The sequence below is a fragment of the Typopeltis vanoorti genome, chromosome 5, assembly GCF_054136105.1.
Source record: "Typopeltis vanoorti isolate ZY-2024b chromosome 5, IOZ_Tvanoo_1.0, whole genome shotgun sequence".
In the NCBI taxonomy this organism is placed as follows: domain Eukaryota; kingdom Metazoa; phylum Arthropoda; class Arachnida; order Uropygi; family Thelyphonidae; genus Typopeltis; species Typopeltis vanoorti.
The window spans coordinates 97,894,837-97,917,142 of NC_143553.1; the positions used below are offsets into that span (position 1 = coordinate 97,894,837).

General features: G+C 33.6%; 1 protein-coding gene across 1 annotated transcript in view; it reads left to right on the top strand.

Annotated features, from left to right (window-relative positions):
- Nucleotides 1-22,306, top strand: part of LOC150106679 (heat shock 70 kDa protein 4L-like) — a 371,849-nt gene that overhangs the window by 155,830 nt on the left and 193,713 nt on the right. The window contains exon 7 of the mRNA XM_090392631.1: nucleotides 13,268-13,344. Coding sequence (XP_090248757.1) covers nucleotides 13,268-13,344 — 77 coding nt within the window. The remainder of the gene's footprint in view (nucleotides 1-13,267; nucleotides 13,345-22,306) is intronic.

Sequence of the window (22,306 nt, forward strand, 5' to 3'; positions counted from 1 at the left end):
TGAAGATATAGATGAAAAAAAAGTAAAGAAATTTCAGAAAATCTGTCGTCGTCATCATCATCATCATCAAATTCCTGACATATATCCTCAAGGGATGTACAGGATATGATAGTACTACATGAAAAATTTACATCATTACTAACTTCCTATCTACAATTTTCCTCCAAATCAATCTGTTACCTGTCAAGACTCCAACATTATCAGATCTTATATTTCTATCTTCTAAGACACTTTTTATTGTATCAATCCACCTATATCTTGGTCTTCCTCTGGATCTTTTCCCTGCCAACCTGGCAGAGAACACTTGTTTTGCTAATCTTTCCTCTCCCATTCTGTTTAAGTGACCATACCACCTGAGATTAGCTCTGCTAACGCATTCCTGGATGCTGACAATGTCAAGCGTTTTCCTAATATCCTTGTTTTTAATATGATATTGCCACTGATACCATCTGTTCATGCCCCTTAATCTTTCTCTGGACTCTCATATCTGCGGTCTCTAGTCTTTGGTTAAGTGTTTTACTTCTAGTCCAGCTCTCAGATCCATAAGTTAAAATTGGCTTGAACACTGTGTTGTATACAGCTAATTTAGTGTTTTGACTAATTTCTCTCTTATTCCATATAAATTTATTCAGTTGACTTCCTACCATACCAGCTTTGTTGATTCTGTTGTCTATTTCCATATTGGGATTTAGCTGACCAAATTGTATTTTTATTGGCTTAAACCACAATATAAAATGATGGTACAACATGACAGAAGTTGAGCAGAAAATCTGTGGAACAATTAAAAGAACACTGAAAAAAAAAAAACAAGATGAGAAACTCAACTAAAAGTTTATTAAGTAATAGCCACTCCTACTTTATGATATGGTTCAGAAACATGGACAGTAAAATACAAGATGTAGAAATGAGATTTTTATGAGCAATTAAAGGATGCACAAAATTGAACCATATAAAAAATGGAGACATCAAAAGAGAGTTGGATATTTACAATCTCAATGAAAAGTTCAAGAAATATAGAGGGAAACTGAAAGAGCATTTATTTAGGATGGAAAGATATGGCTACCAAAAGAGGTTGATAAATATAGACCAAAAGGAAAGAGAGAGAGAGAGGAAGACCAGCTGTAAGATGGAAAGACTAGTGAAGTTGCATTATCCTTGAAGAGAAGACATGTTGGCATATGATAATAGCTGTCAAGTCGATGTTAGTGTAAAGTTGTGCACTTTGCCATGATAGATATCCAATGGCATATTATATTAGTGGGATTATGCTTGGGGTAACTTACAAGGCTAGAGATTTTGTAGTTAAGGTGGACAGGAATTGAAGTTCAAGGGTCGCATAGTAAAAATTGCAAATACAATCAGAGGATAATTGTGATGGTGAAATGAACATTGACATGTAAGGATATGGAAGTCATTTTGCTTCTTTACAAGTCCTTGATATACGACTACACCTGGACTACTGTGTGCAAATTTGGTCTCCTGGTTTCCAAAGGGATAACATATCTGTGAAAAGGCTGCAGAGAAAGAGTTGATAATATCAGGATTATGGAATGTTGAAAGGAAGATTTATTAGATTCATGTTCAGCATTTTAATTTTATTAAAAATTTTGTGAGTAAATCTAACATGTTTTGAAAATTAGTGAGCTTAATTTCATATAGATATGAAAAGAAGTCGGCATTTGTGAAAGCCTGTAATCTAGTTTTTCAATTATTGAATAACATTGTAAAAAAACATTGAACACATTTGTAATGTGCATTTGCAAATAATAATAAATTTAGTTTAATCCTTTATCCCAGTGAGAGCAAACAAAGTTTGCGCCTGAAAATATCTTCAGGACTGTATATAGTGTTGTACTATCTTAGCTGGGTAAGTAGTACAACACCAGGGCAACTCGTAGCAAAGGTGGAGCAAGCTTCCAATACTCCTATCCCAGTATCTCCCATAATGCAAAACACATCTCCTTGTGGATATGTATACTGTTATGCATTAAGGGATTGGCCACTACCCAGACTAGTTTCGACCTTTATTGAGGTCTCTTCAGTGGGAGCCAGGCCCAGAGTTGGAGATACCAGGCAGAAGCAGTAGCAAGGTCATCTTTACCTATAGGAGTTGCCAAAAGGTTTGCCACCTTTTTTTTTTTTTTTTTTTTATTAAATTACTCTGGATTTAGAGAAAGATGTTGAAAGTTTATTTTTCACTAGGTTAGACTATAATAAATTTAGTTTAATCCTTTATCCCAGTGAGAGCAAACAAAGTTTGCACCTGAAAATATCTTCAGGACTGTATATAGCGTTGTACTATCTTACCTGGGTAAGTAGTACATTTGCAAAATTGGTCTTCTGAGTTTTTCTTTTTTTTTAGTGTGTGTGTGTGTGCTAATGAAACTGTTAAAATGATGTTTTCTCCAGAAGTTCTAAAAATTATTTAGAAGAACTGAATCACATATGAATTTATAGTAAATTCAATTATTTATTGTAATTAAGCTTATGATAACCAAAGCAGATTAAATATAAGGGCCTGCTCTATATCAATTAAATTAAACTGAAGATTATGAATAAAGATTGAGAATATGTGGAAGGTTGACTCTGATAGACAGGAGAAAGAGGAGTGATATGATAGAAATCTATAAACATTTGAAAGAGCATTATAGAATATTAATTTTAAAAATATTCATTATATGGGGAAGGAGAGAAGGGGCATCCATGGAAGTTAAGTGTGGTTAAGAAAATGGAGTCTGTTGATTCATGCTCAATAATGAAGTTTTATTTTATTCAGAAAGAAATTGTTGTAGTTCTGTCTCTCTGCAAAGATATGGTCTATGGAGCAAGACTGCAAAGATATCTGCAAAGACGTATGATGACTGTTGAAGTCCCCAGAGTACACCTTTGGGTGGGAGTATGTCTGTAGAACATCATTTGGCCAAACAGTTGCAGGTGGTTTATATACATTCATGATTGTAATGTCTGCTATTTTAACAGCGATCTTATGGATTTTGTCATCAGTAGAAGAAGATATCAGCACAGCATTCTCAATATCATTTAGTATATGTTATGTTGCAATAGCTACAACTGTAAGTAATCCCGAGAATGTCGCAATAATCGTAGCCAGGGATTATTGCTCTAGATTTAACTTGATCTTCAGTTTCGATATGTGATTCTTGAATGAGAAGTAGATCGATTGTTTATGGCCCCACAGTCACATTGGGGTGTAGGTGATCTTTCCCACTTGTATAAGCTGTCTGTGCATATCCTATTTAAGCTTTTCCATATACGACGTGGAAGCTCAGTCACTTTTGGATTTTGGTTGAGAAGGATATATGAGGGTTGTTTAAAAAGTTGGATAAAAAAATAAGTTAAACACATTTTTTTGGAAAAAATTACCTTTATTTCTCAACATAGTCTTCATCGAGGTCTACACATTTGGTCCAGTGAGTTTCCAATTTTTTCATCCCATCTAAAAAGTAGAATTTATTTATCAAATTGTGCAGAATAGTCATTGACAGCCTTGATGACATCCTCGTTCGAAGAAAATTTTTTCCCACCAAGCAACATTTTTAAGTTTGGGAACAAGAAGTCACACGGGGCCAAGTCTGAAGAATACAGTGTATGTGGAACGAATTTGAACTTCTATTCATGCAATTTTGCCATTGCGACCCCCTAATGTGTGGGATGGTGCATTGTCTTGATGAAAGAGCACTTTTTTGTGCACCAATGTTGGCCAATTTTTCTTCGGTTCTTCTTTTAAAGGTTCCAATAATGATGCATAATAGACTCCTTTATCAAATAGTCTATCATGATAATTCCTTGGGAATCCCAAAAAACAGTGGCCATCACCTTTCCAGCTGACAAAATGGTCTTCGTTTTTTTTGGTGCTCTTTCATTAGGCATTGTCCACTGTTTTCACTGCTGCTTGGACTCAGGTGTAGAGGTGGATCCAAGTTTCGTTACAGCCACGAATCGATGCAAAAAAATCCTGCGAATTGTGATTTAAAAGTCGCCAAACACTGCTGTCGATCAAAAATGCATGCAAAAACATCTTTTCGCATGCGTTTTTGATCGACATTCAACAATCGCGGCACCCATCATGCTGCAATTGTTGAAACAGATTTTTCATGCACAGGATGTTATACACCCATTCAGTTGAGATGCCTACAATCTCAGCAATCTCACGCACTTTCACTCGGTTGTCTTCCATAATGATACCATGAATTTTGTTAATCAATTCCTTTGTAGTGACCTCAGACAGGCATCTGGAGCGCACTTCATCTTCGATGGACTTATGATCACATTTAAACTCATTTATTCAAAAATAAATAGTCTTTAATGCTGGTGAAGTCTCCATGAACTGCATCTAACTCAGCTTTGATCTCTGCAGCCGTCCACTTCTTCAAATAAAAGTGTTTTATCACTGCACAAAACTCATTTTTCTCCATTTTTATGAAAAATGCGAACGCAGTCATTTTAAATGTTTGCCAAACGAGAACTACGCATCGCACATGGCTAAACTTTTGCCAGGGGTCACAAAAAAGATATGTGCTGACATTGGTATGAATGAACGAATTGTGTAGCCATCTGTTGGAAATTTATCAAACTTTTCAAACAATCCTCGTAGTTCTTTCTGAGTTTATACAGGTTTTATATTTAATTTTTATAAATACAGGTATCCCTTGTTTAATGTGGGATTTGATTAATGCTGCAAAATTAAATACAACATTCCCTTTATATATGCGGCAAGAGTTTTTATTAATGTGCCTTTATATTTACCATGCAAAAAGATGCAAGCCTCGAGGAGTGTTTCCTCGCTGAGAGAAAAAGAGTTGAGCATGACGACGTCATTTCTCCCATTAAGCATTGAGATTGGGTGTATTACAAGCTCCAGTTGTTCTACTATTTACAGATTACGTTCTTTGTAAATTTTTTCATTCAAAAAAGAATCCCATTCAAATTCTATTAATGATCTGTGTAAAAATGTGAAAGTTTTTATTTTTTTTCTACCAAATACAACATCATTACTACAACCCATGGACATTGGTGTCACTGTAAGTTTCAAAGCCTATTTCCTTAAAAAGACATTCTCAAAGGGTAGAAGCAACATTGGGAGAAAATGCGATTACACTCCAAGAATTTCGAAAAAAATTTAACATTAAACACATGCAATTGAAAACATTCATGACTTGTGGAAGCAGGTGTCTTCTAGCTGCATGAGAGCTGTTTGGAAAAACCTTTTGCCAGAATGTGCTAATGATTTAGGTGGTTTTCAAAATCCTGTGAACAACGTGATTTGAAAAAATCGTTGGTGAAGACCTTGGTTTTAATTTTATTGATGCAGAAGATGTTAAAGAATTATTGGATTCAAACTGAAAAGATTTCAGCGACAATTATCTTCTTGAAATTAAACAACAACATGCATATGAAGATAACAAACAAATGGAATGTGAAGATGAGGTTCCAAAGGAGATAACAATCAAAGAACTGGATGGAATATTTCGCAGTTTAGAATCGCTTAAGCAGCAAGTAATGGATATAGATCCAGATGTTAAGTGAAGAATGCTTGTTTTTGCCATGGTCTAGAGAGTCATTTTGCTTGTTATTGTAGAATTTATGCTGATAAGGAAAAAAACTAAAACTGTTCAAACGACTCTTGATAACTTTTTTTGATAAAAATTGCAGTAACTAACGTAGGTACAAGCATTTATTAAACATTTACTTTGCATTCATTTTTTATCTTTCCTGAAAGAGTACCGTATAAAACTAATCATTAATACAGTAATCGATTATGGATGAATTGTAATTTTTACCATTGATTATTATATTTGATTAACGCGATTTTGACATACGCGGTAACATTGAAGGATTAATTAATTGCGTTAATCAAGGGACACCTGTATATAATCAATTAGATTCAGATTTCTTTCATTTGGGGAGATCGAGGTTCATTTTTATGACTTCTTATGTAGAAAAGGTGTATTGGTTATAGCGAGATCTTTCCACGTACTGCTATATTTCAAGAAACCCTATGCATTATGCTAGAGGTAACATGCAGCATATAAAAAGTGTACCACTTAGACCAATAGTGGATTCTATAGTCAGTGCTTCATGTTAAGCTAGTTAGTGAAATATTTACTGTAGCGCTTTCAACCTCTGCCTTTATAATTTTCCTTCTTATATTTAACAGATAAAAGAAACAGCACTGGGTGCTTCTGTCTCTCTCCATGGTGCCAGGCATGCAGAGCATTTTGAACAACATGCTTCTCAACAACATACCCTATCCCTGGTCTGTAGTTTCTTTTTTTTTTTGTGGAAGACAGTTTTGCAGGTTTGAACATTTTATTTTCAAATTTACACTTCTTTTTTCAAAAAAAAAAAGTTAACTCCATCTATCAGCATATTATATAGATTTGCTCTGGAATTAGAAACCGATAACAGCTTTCCTTTTTTTCTTTCTTTATTCATCATTTTCACCATGCATTTCAAGAATTTAGGTCTGTTATAGCTTGTTTCAGCCTCAGATTGATGTCCCTTCAATGGACAACGTATCCTTCTTTTTCCTGATGGATTATAATGAACTTGTTTGGATAGGCATTTGCATTTTTTAACATGCTTCATCCAATTGTATTTATATTTCTTTATTTCCTCTATTACTACTTCCTGGTATAATTCTTTTATTATTTCTTCATTTCTTTTACAATCATATAAATATGGTATATCTTCTGCTTTCCTTATAAATTTCATTTCACCTGCAGTTAATCTCTGTTTATCTTTTTTGTTTTCACTTCCATATAGTAGTATTGGTAAAGCTAGTATATTATAAACTTTTTAGTTGAGTCTGTTTTTATACTAGGTTATGTTTAGCACAGAATTATTACACCTGATGTTTTTAGGTAGTTTTACAGTTTTCATATTTGTCCTTTTCATCTTCATATGGAATTTATGCATTCTAAATATAGTGGTACCTCGACTTACGAACTTAATTCATTCCTGATCGCGGTTCATATCTTGAAACCCAATTTTCCATTATATCTTATGGGAAATCAATTAATCCATTCCCAGATTCAAAAATTTTTTTAAAAAATTCAAATAATAAAAAACTATTCTCAACTAAATGAAGAAAATGCAAAGAAAGGAAGGAGTGAGAAGGAGCATTTTTACACTATCTGATCCTGTGACTTTTTTCTCTTTGAGAGGGTTGCAGCTAATTACTATGGAGATAGTGACGCAAGATAGTTTCCCGTTGCCTTCCTTGCTGTATTTATGACTGTAGCCTGTGTGTTCACGGGTCTGGTTTGCCTGCTTGCAGGATGAAAAACCCCAGATAAACTGGCGGAAAAAACCCTGCTATCCGCACCCAAGACCGAGTAGTTTACACTATAAATATGCATTTTGTATATAGTTCGCCCACAGATTAGAGACCCTTCGACACTTCTGCGCATGTCCCAAAAAAGGACAATCCATTCCGATAATAGGGTAACATTCCGTCTTCTGGGATGAGTTTGTTTTATTATTACAGGTCAGAAAATTTAGCTTTTCTTTTACGAACATTGTAGTTTTTAAAGTGTAACTATTTTGCTTGTATAACAGTTGGAAAAATATACGTAGAGTATTAACAAAATTAAAAAAAGGTATAGCATAAAACAAAAATGTAATGAAATTTATTTTTAAGAAAGTTTTCTATAAAATAAACATAATTATACAGAAAAACAGATTTTTTTTTTTCAAATGAATTTAGATATTCTAAACATACAGTTGAGAGAACTGAGACACTTTGATGTCCTAAACCGATTAATTATTTATGACTTGTTGTTACTCTTTTAACAAACCCATGCAAAAAAAAAAGGCCGGAAAAAAATACCATTATCAAATCCTTTTAATCTTCATGGTCATCTGAATTGGCATCACTTTCACTTAAACTGATCACCAAAGGTTTTCATAATTCTTCGATAATTCCATCTCTGTCACAATACGTATTTTCCAATGAGGTGACATGAGAGCAATATTTTCCCCAGTTTTGAACTGTAATACTTTCAATCACCTGTTCTGAAAGCTTAAAAAGTTTCGACATGTCAATATCCCCAGTTACGTTGCAATGGCGAATGATTTTCACTTCTGCCCAAACATACTCAATAGCATTAAAACAAAATCCGATTTCATGAAGTATTTTCCTTAAACTTTCTCTTTTCCAAGGAAAATTAATTTTTTTCTTTAAGCACAGGAATCAATTTTGGAACAGTTGGCACTCTTTTCTCGGCCACGTAAAATTCGTGAATAGTTCTTCTTATAACGTCTAAATCAAAATCATTCAAAGCTACAGTTTCGATGGTTTTCTTTCTCTGGCGCTTTTTTTAGGAGATTTAAATTTTGGCTTACCTTCACCTTTTGATTCCCTATGAATTCTTTTAACAGTCGACCCCGATACACCCACAATTGCACTTGCATGTTTTATGACTTGAGAAAGGGGAACAAGGAGACTGCCTTTTAACGATTCTTTTTTGCAGAATGTCAGCACATTATTCAATATTCTTTTGCAAGAGCTACTGAAACGTTTAACAACAGAACTTGTTGACTGTACTGGATCCATCATACAAATTAATAATAGAAAAAAATGCAAAAAAGCGACAACAAAAATCAAGCTACTACTAGTACAGCAACGGACAAAAAAGCATGTGATTTTGCATGTTGGCGATCAATTCGTACATCCTTCATTTCTTTCTCCCCTCCAGCATGAATCGACTATTATTGGCAAAATGCCAAGCAGAGATCTACAAATGGTGGGTGTACTATACCATTACATATTAATTTTTATTTATGAAATCTTTGGTTTTACATGATTAGTATCAAAATCATCTTCCATTAAATTGTAAAAAAAAAAATCAGTTTTCTTGTGGCTGGTTTTGTGTTTCAGGCGTTTTCGATTTGTTGTCATCAGTTGCTTCTTTTTGTCTCTTAAGTGAAGGAGGTTTAAAAAAAACCTATCCAACGTTAACTGAATCTGTCATTTCCTTAACACCCTTCTAAAGTGATTAATGACATTGTCATTGAAGATATTGGTGGCTCCAGAAACAACATCTTAATTTGGATGCCACTTGTTAACCATTTCTTGCAATTCGCCCCAGTGCTGCAAGATTTCTTTTGTCAGCAACAAAAAGGAATTGCTCCCTTTTTGTTGCTGTCTTCTTCATTCTCTGAAGACATTTGCTTTTCCTCCTCATTCCTTTCTTTTTCCTGCTCTCTTCAGTGGTCAGCTCAACGTTGTGCTTCTCTACGTCTACTTCATCAACTTCCAAATGCATGGTCTTGCCCAGGGAGACAACTGTATCTACAATGTCAGTTTTGCTTTCAGGTCCTTCCAATGCAGTTAGTCGGACCATAACTTTTTCCAGGCTGATATTTAGAGTTCTCACAGAAACATCTTCCTATGCCTGACTAATAAGATGCAAACAATGAAGAATACTGAAGTGATTCTTCAAGAATTCCCTGAGGATTAATTCTGTGTTGGTGATAACTTTGAAACATCTTTGGAAAAGAGCTTTGGTATAAAGCTTTATGAAGTTGGAAATAATATATTGATCCATTGGTTGTAGGAGTGGTGTGGTATTAGGAAGCAAGAACTTAATTTTGATGAAATTAAACTCTTCATCCAAATCTCCTTCCAACTGGTGGATGTACTGGAGCATTGTCCATTATAAGGAGAACTTTCTCAGGCAGACCCTTTTCTTGTATATACTGTTTCACTGTGGGATCTAAAACCTCTGTCATCTACTCACTGAAGAATTGCCTGGTTACCCAGGCTCTGCTGTTACCTCTCCACATAATGCTGAGTTTGTGCCTGTTAACTTTCTGCTTTTTAAAGACTCTAGGATTTTCAGAGTGGTAAACCAACAGAGGTTTTATCATCAGATCACCACTAGTATTGGCAGAAAAAAAGCAAACTTAGTCTGTCTTTCATTGACTTGTATCCTGTCATTTCCATCCTCCTTAGCGATGAACGTTCTCTTGGGCATTTTCTTCCAGAAAAGCTCAGTTTCATCGCAGTTGAAAACTTGTTCTGGTCTGTAACCTTCTGACTCCATCAGTTTCTGAAATTCCTTCACGAACCTTTCAACGGCTTCTTTGTCAGCACTAGCACCTTCTCTATGTCTAACAACACTATGGATACCGGTTCTATTCTTGAATTTCTCAAACCATCCTTTGCTACCTTTAAACTATTTGCCGATGTCTTTGCTACTGCTAGTGGATGGCAAGTTCTGCAAAAGATCTTTGTAAATAGTTTGAGCTTGTAAACAGATCATGTTTTGAGGTACACTATCTCCTTTCAGTTGCATGTCATTAATCAAGACGAGTAGTAAAGTTTCCATTTCTTCCATAACTTTATTTCTTCGAGATGACACGATAGTTACTCCTCTGGCAACATCCAGTTCCTTATAAAAATTTGCTTTCTTCACAATTGTAGCTATGGTCGATTTGGACAAGTCAAACTGCTTGCACAGATCACTTTGCCAGACTCCTTTCTCATATTTTTCCACAATCTCTTTCTTAATTTCTATTGTGATTTTCTTCTTCTCTTCTTTCTTAGTTTTCTTTGGTCCCATGTTGAAAATAATATTCTGATCAGTGAAATGACGCTTATCTGGTAGATTATTCAGAAAATAAATATGAAGCTACAGTAAAACACGTGATGTGTTTTATTGTAGCTTCTTATAAAAAGAAATACATACAGTACACATAATAAATACAAACCTAAAAAAATCTTCATGAAGTGTATTGTTTGTTTACACAAATACCGAAATGGATACACAAAAAAGCAAATACGTGCAGCGTTTGTGTATTTCAGATAAATACGACATAGTAACAACAATCGTTACACTAGAGACGGTTCAGTGCACTCTCATCAAAACATGCATAAAAAGTTTAAAAAAAGTATAATGTAAAACAGGCTTTAGTTCATTTGAAAAGAAAAGCATCATGGTTTGTATCTCGAGTCTAGGTTCGTATCTAGAGGTCAAAATAGGATATGAAAAAAGTTCGTATGTCGAGGTACCATTGTATGTAAAAGAATTAACTTTTTCCAAAATTATGTTATTTATTACTGTTTTACTTCTAGTTGAATCTTGGCCTTTAAAAGCCATTGTTTTTCATTTTTCTTTTGAGATTATCATTCCAAAATCTTCAGCTATTTCTTTTACATTGAGAATAGCTTTCTGAAGATTGTCTTCAGAGGCTGACTATCTAGTCATTAGAAAAAAGGAACGTGCTTAAATTCACATTAGAGAGGATAACTTGGTGTTTTATATATATATATAATTCCAGTTTATTCTTATTTCATTTAAATAAATATTAAATAGAGTTGCAGGATAAGGGATCCCTGTTTAATGCCTTATCTCTCTCCAGAGCTGCATATAACAGCTCTTAGAATGCTATTTGATATTTGTCCTTCTGTTACATCTCTTTTTATCTTATCAAATGCTTTTTAAAATTAATAAATGTGTGTTGATTTTGCTTATGCCTTTTTTCTCTTATTAATTTTAGACAGAAAGCTGATTCTCTACATGTCCTTTTCAAAAATCCTTCTGTGCTTCCAGAATAAAATCATCAGAATATTTTATATATTTTTTTAAAATTTAATATTCTGCTATGTGTGTTATAACAGGAATTCCGAAAGACTCTTTATTACTTTATTACTTCTTTTATTTTTAATAAATATGAATTACTATTGCTCTTTTCTATTTGGTGAATACTAAGAGTATGTTTTTAAATCTTGTTCCTGAATATTGATATAATTTTGAGCTAAGTTGCCTTCTCTTGGTGGATTTTTTTTTTCTTTTAAATTAATTTCTAATTCTTTTGTTATACTTGATCATTTTCATTATCCGTTTGGCAGATTTTTTGTAATTATTATCAGTCCATAATTCGAAATAAAAATTTAGACATTTTGTCGTTTTAAGTTCATTGCTTATATTTACTTTTATCTCTAATATCTAAACTGAGATACTTCATAATTCTTATGTGCATTGGACCATGTTTTATATATGTTATGTTCTAAGTTTGAAACAAATCTGTTTCACAATTATCAATGTTCTTTCTGACTTGTTTTTTTTTTAACTATGGCTCTTATTCTTTTTGTATTCTGTTTTTTATTTACTTTTATTTTTATTTTTTTATGTATCTCCCATTCATGGAAGATTTTTCGGTTAACCTATTGCACATTTGTACCATGTGTTGACTAAGGATTTTATTTTTCTACTTTTATTAATTTTATATATTGTTTTGGTATTTTTAAATGTTATTTTATTTTACATGGTTAGGAAACTGCTCTACAGACCAAACATGGAAGTTTTTTTAAGGCACTTCAAGCCTCCAGTAAGTGTACAGGTGGTCTCACAAGCAGTGAAATTCATCTGCCACATTAAGACAATCACAGACATCCATGTCCGCAGTCGGGTTTGAACTGCAGCCCTGTTGATTGGAAAGCTGATACATTAACCACTTGGCCAACCAAGTAGTTAGTGTATCAGATAAACCAACTGTTTCATCTTTCTGATCTTTTTACTTAACTATTTGTGGTGTTTCCTTCTTTTTTTTTCTGATTATTTCTTTAATTTCATCATCCCATATTTTTATTTTTGTTTTCTTTTTAATACATTTTTTGTCTTTTCTTGACTTTCATTTGCTGCTGTGTTTAGTATTGTTTCTGTTTTGACTCCTTTGCTTTGTTTTTCCTATTTTATTTAAGTATTAATTAAATTCATTCAGCCACCATATGTTTCATCATCAACAACAATAAATTCCTGATATACCCTCGGGGGGGGGGGTATAGTACTACATGAAAAGTTGTATTATTACTAACTTCATATGAACAATTTTCCTCCAGGTTACCCCTGCTGTCTGTCAGCATTCTATTATCAGATCTTATATTTCTGTCTTCTAAGGCACTTTTTAACTGTATCAATCCACCTACATCTCTACGTCGTCCTGTGGATCTTTTTACTGCCATCCTGACAAAGAACACTTGTTTAGCTAATCTTTTTTCTCCCATTCTGTTTAAGTAGCCATACCACCTGAGATTAGCTCTCCTAACAAATTCCTGAATGCTAACAATGTAAAGTTCTTTCCTAATAGCCTCATTTTAAATATGATCCTTTTAATATGATACATGAATATTATATATTCGTATAATGTGGAAATGAAAGTTTACTTTTACTCTGTTTAAGTTTACTCTGCAAGATAAAATCTTGATTTCTTTTATAATGTCTGTATTACATATGTTTTTTAGGGACAAGATGGAAGAACTTTGTCATGATCTGCTTGCAAGAGTTGAATCAGCAATGAGAAGAGTATTAAAAGAAGCTGGTAAGCATAGGGGAAAGTGTTTACTTTGACTAATCCTTTATTGTTTACCTAATGCTGAAGTGAAGCCAAATATTTTTATCAAAGAGGTTTCAAAATAATTGTTCATGATAATGAGCAAGATAATTGTTCTCACACATTTCATTTATTGAAATTATATGTTGAAAGGTCTGTTTTTATGTATTCCTTATCAAAACTAATAGTATCAGAAAAATGCCTTGTAGACACTTCTGCTGACTTAAGGGTCTGAAGTTTTTTCAAAAAGAAAAAACTTTTGCCTGTAATTTTAATTGCATCTTCTATTCTGGTTCACAGAACAGTTCTTATTCACACTGTATTATATATTCATGTTTGTAGTTATACTCAAAAGTTAATCTTTTCAGAATGCCTCAAAATTTGTGCTAAACTTAGGCTAACTAAGACATCTAAACAAATCTTGTAAACTATAGCAATTATTTTACTCAGCAAAATGATTTCATTTTGTTGAGTAAAATTGCAGTGACAGCAATACCTCTATATCTCATACTTAAAAATAGCATGAAACAAAAGTTAAACAGAACACATGAATGTTCATTACACTTTTATGTGCATAAGTATACATTTCATTATCAATTTCCTGATATGTGCCCAAAAGGAGTGTTCAGGCTACTATGATAGCACTGCATGAATAAATTTACATTATTATTAATTTCCTATCAACAGTTTTCCTCCAAATTAGTCTATTACTTGTCAGCACTCCAATATTTTCATATCTAACATTTTGTTCCTCTAAGGTACTTCTGACCGAATCAATCCATATAGATTTTGGTCTTCCTTTGGGTCCCATTTCCTGCCATCTTGGCATCAAACATCTATTTTGCACCTTTCCTCTTCAATTCTGTTTAAGTGACCATTATTAGCTCTTCTTGCATATTCTTGGATGCTAACAATGTCAAGTTCTTATATTTGTTTTTAATGAAATTCTGCCATTGACTGTTTTAGCCCCTAATTTTTCTCAGAAGCCCATCTGTGATTTCCAATCTTTGATCAAGTGCTGCATTTCTAGCTGTCATTTTTTTTTTCTAATTTTGATTAATTTCTCTCTCATTCCATATAAATTTATTCAACTGACTCCCCACCATACTAGCTTTATTTATTCTATTTCCTTTATTTATTCTATTTCTGTCTATTTCCGTAATTAATCTTCACTAAAAACTGGACAAAATAGCTGAAATATTTTACCTGTTCTATAGGTTCTCCAGTGAGAATGCAGCTGAAGTTTTCTATGTTCATGCCTGTTTTCATAGCCGTGGGCTTTTTATTTGCTGGTGTACATGCCATATTTGTTACAGCTGTTATGCAGTTTAGTTAGAGAATTCTGGAGACTTGCACTAAATGAAGTTAGAAGTACAACATAAAGTGAAGAGCTAAGTTTTATATCTCTGATTCTAATATCAGGTTTAATGCCATTTCCTTTCATAATGTAATCCATATAGATGGTGAATAATAGTAGAGATAATGTACATCCTTGTCCCACCTATGATTTGACATGAAACAATCTTTCTGTGTTTCCTTCAATTCTAACTGCTACTCACTTACAAAACTTAAATATAGATTATGCATTGCTTTGTGTAATGTTCTATTTATCGCTTATGATTGTAGTGTTTTGAAAAGCTTTTCTCTAGACAGGCACCTTGCTGTATGCCTTTTCTGATCTACAAATCCTCCGTTTGCCCATGATTTCTCAGCTATTTGAGAAAATCTGATCTTGATTTCACTTTCTTATAGATGGGAACTATGTGCTCTACTCCAGTCATCTGCAATTCGACCTTTCTATTAGGCTCTCTGAATTACGCAGTGTAGTCTCTACAAAACTTCTGTATCTCCATATGTGAGCATTTCTGGTCAGATATCATCAATTCAGTTGCCGTTCCTCATTCGAAATTTTTGATTGCTTTTTCTACCATAAGTAGCATCATGTTGCCATTTTGGTTGGGTGTGTTGTCATGTGACTTATGCAACCTGCACTGTAAAATTCTTGTCAGTTTGACCTTATGATTGCATTTTTATTGATGTATGAAAGTTAAGAGTGCATACATTTCAGACAAATTATGGAGACTACAGCCGTGTTATAAATAATTACTTTAATTTCCCGATGTTTCAACCTTCTTAAGGAAGGTCATATCATCTGGATACACACACACACACACACACACACACACACACACACACATATATATATATATATATATATATATATATATATACAGGGGCAAGCTATATTATATTTCAAACCATATGCCAAAGAGACAATGATTTGATCAACAGTTATTCTACTGGCCTGACCTCTAGTGAAAAAAAAAATTGAATGAAATAACTGTATCAAAGCAATATTCTATTTATAACATCATCAGAGGACAATTTCATATAGATAGTTTTATTTCAGCAAAAGCAGTGTCTTAATTTAACATGAGAGTTGTTATCTTAGACAGAAAGGTTATGTGGGTAGATATGTGCCTTCCATATTATTAGGATTTTTCATCATCATCATCATCATCATCATCATCAAATTCCTGCCATGTACCCTCAAGGGGTGTACAGGATTTTTAGATCTCATTATTGTTAAGATTAGGGTGGTTGATAAGAATTTCACAGGCCTCCTTAAATTTGCATTCATACATGTTTTGGTGTGATGTAAACAACAGGTGCCTTTCCAATCAATTCTATGTAGAGTTTAGGGCATGATCAGAAAGGCCAGATTTACCATAGTTATTGAATTCAATGTGCTGTTTGTTTCTTCTTTTTTTTCTGATAGGAATTGTGCATCCTGTTTCACCTATATAGGGCAAATTACAGGTGCAATGAATACGGCATGCTACAGGGTTGGCTAACGGAGGAAGTAAATCCTTGGATGAGTTGAGTAAGTTCTTTAATTTTGTAGGAGTTTCAAAGGTGGCATTAAGGTTGTATTTCTTTTTCTTTTTATTTATTTATTTATTTATTTTTATTTATCTGTTTTTTTTTTTTTTTTCACTAGAGGTTAGGCCAGTAAAATAACTGTTGATCAAATCATTGTCTCTTTGGTATACTGTTTGAAATGTAATATAGCTTGTCTCGGTATATATATGCATGTACTTCGATCTTAATATGAAGGGGTCGAAATGTCAAGAAATGACAGTAATTATTTCTAACACGGTTGTAGTCTCCATAATTTGTCTGAAATGAATCTGATCACCATGTAACATTAAAAGAGAGGATTAAGAGTGCGTAGTGCATCAGCATTCATCTTAATGAGTCCAGTGCAATTAATTATAACCAAATATGCATAGAGTAGATTACAATGTTTGTTTTAATATATATTAGAAAACAATAATGAAAGAGAATGCTCTATTTGGTTGGTACATTTGAATTACTCAAAGGTGTAAATATGTGAACCATCATTTATAAACCATGTAAGAATGGGAAATGTAAAGGAAAGGATAAGTATGAGTAGAAATATTTTCATTAATGGCAATGAATTATTAATACTCCATGATTGTGACATGTATGTCCTATAAGTTGTAAAGTTTAGACATGAATAAGTGAATTTATGATGACATAATTACAAAAAAAACTTACAAGAGGGAAAAAGGTTTGTTTGGAAATTATAAATAACTAAGTAATAATAAACAGCCACTAATACATTTACTAATTCAGTTAAAAACTATAGGGAGAGGCCCATCCAATGAACTAATAATGTTGATCAGGTGATTCATTTAGGCATGTCAGAAATATATGCGGTTTGATGTAACAGCAAATCATCTTATAGAATTAGTTGTGCAAGTTAAAAGGATGTGCAGATGGCTCAGCAGGTCAAATTCTTAGCATTCTGATTGTTTTAAACCACTTAGAAGGCAAGGCAGGGTGAGCACTAAGAAAATAACACCTATTGGCTCTGATTGGTTATTGTGTCAGACAATCCAAATGAATGTTGTCATGAGTTGCTGTTTTTGTTTTCTGAGTTTCATCTGTTTTGCCTGTGTGAAATGTGAACTGAGTGGTAGGCAAGTTTTTATATATAATATAGACTTATATTATATAATATATGAGGGTGGTCTGAAAAGTTCTCAGCCTCGACCACAGATGACAACACTATCGGCAAGATTTCTTTGTCTAAGTTGGTATATCTGTCATAAGCATCCATGTGAAATTGCAAGTCATACTATCAAGTAGTTTTTTTTATACAGCTGTCTGAAGCAAAAGTGTTGTCTCCATCCCTTGAAATGGATAAAATTGAGTATTGTGTGGTTATAAAATTCTTTGTTAATGAAGGTTTAACACCAAAAGAAATTCATTTGATGTTAATAAAAGTTTATGGGTGCTCTTCTCCTTAATTTTTTCGACAATTAAGAAATGGGCTGCCGAATTTAAACGTGACTGTACCAGCCTTGAAGATGATCCACATGAAAGACGTCCAAAAAAGTGTAACAACACCAGAAATCATTGATCAAGTGCACAATATTGTAATGGATGACTGGCAAGTCAAAGTGCATGAAATTGCTGAGACTATGGGCATTTCAAAAGAACGTGTAGGATATATTTTGCATGAAGAATTGCAAATGAAAAAACTTTGCGCAAGATGGGTGCCGTGCTTGCTCACAGCAGATCAAAAACGTACTTGCATGAAAATCTCTGAATGGTGGCTGGAGCATTTTCACAAGAATAAAACTGATTTTGTGCGTCGATTTATTACTATGGATGAGACTTGGATTCACCATTACACACCAGAATCTAAACAGCAGTCAAAACTGTGGACAGAAGAGAGTTGTTTAGTGCCAAAGAAGAAAAAGTTGGTTCCATCAGCAAGAAGGATCATGGCATCAGTGTTTTGGGATGCTAAAGGCATTTTGTTTATTAATTATCTTGAAAATGGTAAAACAATAACTGGGGAATATTATTTCGATCTTTTAACCAAACTAGATGAAAAAATACTTGAGAAAGGACCCAGTTTGCAGAAAAAATAAATCATCTTTCATCAGGACAATGCATTTGCTCACAAAGGTGTTTTGGCAATGGGAAAATTAAGGGATATGAACTATGAATTGTTGGAACATTTACCTTATTCCTCAGATTTGATTCCCTCTGACTTCTATCTCTTCCCAAAACTAAAACTCTTCCTCACTGGTCAGTGTTTTTCTTCGAATCAAGAGGTGATTGCAGCTGTAGAGGGGTATTTTGCAGATCTTATTGAGAACTACTACAGGGATGGGATAATGGTGCAGGAACATCACTGGAATAAATGTATTAGTCTTAAGGGAGATTATGTTGAAAAATAAAAATAATTTTGAAATTATAAATTCGTTTTTTCATCGTTAGGCTGAGAACTTTTCAGACCATCATAATATAAGTTTTTAATATATAATTTTTGATAAATTTATAACATTTTTGCCCATATTTGCAATGGAAAACAGTGTTGAAGATCTAACGAAGATTGCTTTTTGCTAGAACTTTTGTGGATTGTATGAATGTAGTTGAAGGTGGTAAGCCCCGTCCTCCTCTTCCAAATTTACTGATCAAGCATAAAGAAAAACTGAGTACATAAGACGCTTCTCTATTTCATAATACAGTAGAATGGGTAACTGGATGCGAAGTGCGGTCAAAACATTTTTGATCTTGTTATTCTCCAAAGAGAAAAGTGTTGAATAAGCATGGATATTCCAACCTTAATTATTTAACAGCAGCAGTGCAAAAACATGAGCACTCCCAGTCACATGTTCAGTCATTTTTAAATCTCAAGATGTTTGGAAAACAAAGAATTGACACTGTCATTAACAAAAAAAAATTGAAGTTACCCATTATAATGAACAGGTAAAGAAAAGTGGACATTTTAAAAAGATTAATTGATACCGTATGCTATTTCTCTAAGCAAGAGTTTCCTTTGGAAGGTCATGATGAGTCTGACAATTCAGCTAATCGAGGATATTGTATAGAATTTTTAAATGTGCTCTGTGAGTATGATCCTCTTTTAGACAGTCATTTAAAGGATTCAAGACTATCTCAAGGAACTTCTTCCGCAGTCCAAAATGATATTATTAGTGCTATACCTGATGTGGTTAAAGATGTTAAAAGGCATGATAATTGCACCTGATATCGAATATCTCAAATGCAATTCAAACTGATTTCAGGTTATATATATTCCTTTTGCTTTTCATAAACTGAGAGCTTTCTGTGTCCAATGACTATTACAAACATCTGTTATACATATTTTCTGGAACTGAATATTTGAAAGTAGATGTTAGGAAAATGTGTTTAGTTAGCTGCTAAGTTTACTGCTACAATAAATCTGTTCTGTTTGCATGCATGTAGCATCTGGAGTGGGGTGTTTTTCCATAAGTGTGTTGTTCAAGTTGTCTCTAATTACACTAATTGTTCCTAAATATAGTCCACAGATATTAAATGTCTGTTTATTGTGTTAAGTGATAAACAAAGCTACTTGTTTTTCTTGCTTGTGCAGTATAGTATCTGTTGAGATTTTAAAGTTTTTTTAACGATGTAGGGACATTTTTATTCTAATCTTTGGAAAAAACAGAAGTAGTAAAAATTTATCTATTCCTGAATAAAAATGAATACTTCTGTGTATTATAAAAAGTTTTTGATCTACAGCAAAATACTAATGCATAAGATATCTATTATTGATAAGACAGAAGAGCAGCTGCTATTAAATAAAAAAAAAAAAATAATAAAAATAAACTAATTAAAGTAATGAATGTAGGATTCCAGATAGTGTGGATAATTCTGGTAATGATTGGATATTATGTATCCTATTACTGCGTAAAACGTATACTGAGTCTCAATAAACAAAAGAAAATTCTTAGAAAATGAAGAAGAAAAATATACATAAACTAGAGACATACAATGTGTCCAAAAGTGTCTTCTTCACAAAGCATTAGAATATTGTGTTTACTTTTAGGAATGAGTCTCCATAGCTCAGTCAGTATAGATGAAACCCTTTGGTCAGAAAGACATGGGTTTGAATCTGTCGATGACGTGAGGAACAGTTATCTGGTCTCTTTTGAAGGTGAGTTAGCTAGTCTCATATTGCAGTAGAGGGGTTTTCTCACCTGGAGACTCAGGGTTTTCATCCCTCAAAACAGGCAAACCCTGCTGTGAACACACAGATTTATAGTCATAAATACATACTTAATCCCTCACTAGGATGGCTCAACCAGTCCTAAGAGACAGTTGAGGAATGGGGGGGGAACCCCATATGAATAAAAAATACTTTTAGGAATCACGAAGCCTGGAAACAATTAGAGAAGTCTTTAGCAGAAATAAATGCAAAAATATAATATCGATGATGTTGCTATTTCGTGGATGAGCACCGCACACCCTGAATATTTGCCATGATATATGTGTATACTGTTTGCATTCCTCTTAAAATTTTCAGCTATAGTTCGCCCACCATTTCTAGATCCCTTCTTGGCTTGGTGCCAAGAATAGTCGATTCATGCTGAAGGGGAGAAAGAAATGAAGGATGTACGAATTGGTCGCCAACATGCGAAATCACGTGCTTTCTTGTCTGTCGCTGTACTAGTACTAGCTTGATTTTTGTTGTTCTCTTTTTGCATTATTTTTTAATTATTAATTTGTATGATGGATCTACAGTCAAGTTCTGTTGTTAAAAGTTTCAGTAGCTCTTGCAAAAGAATATTGAATAATGTGCTGACATTCTGCTAAAAAGAATTGTCAGAAGGCCGTCTTCTTGTTCCCCTTTCTCAAGTCATAAAACGTGCAAGTGCAATTGCGGGCGTATCGGGGTCGACTGTTCAAAGAATTCGTAGGGAATCAAAAGGTGAAGGTAAGCCAAAATTTAAATCTCCTAAAAAAAGTGCCAGAGAAAGAAAACCATCGAAACCGTAGCTTTGAATGATTTTGATGTAGACGTTATAAGAAGAACTATTCACGAATTTTACGTGGTCGAGAAAAGAGTGCCAACTGTTCCGAAATTGATTCCTGTGCTTTAAGAAAAAATTAATTTTCCTTGGAAAAGAGAAACTTTAAGGAAAATACTTCATGAAATCGGATTTTGTTTTAAAAAGTCCCAGAATAAAAGGAAATTTATCATGGAGCGAAGTGACATTTTTTATGTAGAACGCAGTATTTGCACGTATTAACACTCTACGTACATTTTTCCAACTGTTATGCAAGCAAAATAGTGACACTTTAAAAACAGCAATGTTCGTAAAAGAAAAGCTAAATTTTCCGACCTGTAATAATAAACAAACTGAGTTTGTTTATTATTACATCCCAGAAGACAGACTGATTACCCTATTATTGGAATGGGTTCTCCTTTTTCTGACATGCGCAGATGTGTCGAGGGACCTCAAATTGGTGGGCGAACTATACTGTTCTGTCACTGCTGTGTCTCGTTTAATAGTTTTTTAAAGTAATTACTCCAGACAGCCAGGACATCCTTATTTTCAGTTTTCATGGCACCTTTATCATTTCAACATCTCTTAAATATGGAGTAGGCTGACTTCATATACTGTTTATATATCATCATTATTTTCTCTGGTATCTATCCACATTGGATGTTACTAGATATTATGACATTCTGATCTAACCGAGACCTATCATTGGTTGGTTATTTCTCTATATTTCTCTAGTCTGATTTCATTAGCACTTACTCCAGCAAAGTTTTGATCTTCTAAAGGCATTAACCTACCTATATCATGGTCCTTTATCATTTTGAATATGAATACTAGTTTTATTAACCCACCAACCAGCTGAGGTGAATGAAACAGTCAGCTCTCCTTAGCTTTTTTCATGGATCAAAACTTCGTTGGCATTCTACCTTTTATCATGCCATTACCTTCCTCTGCCGTTAACCTCATTACGGCTATTCCAGAGCCATTAGTGGATTAACTGTTGCTGAGTGACCTTTGTGTCCCCCTGTCTTTATGTCTATTATGTTGCTTGGAATTTCCTTTACTGTCCTAAGATATTT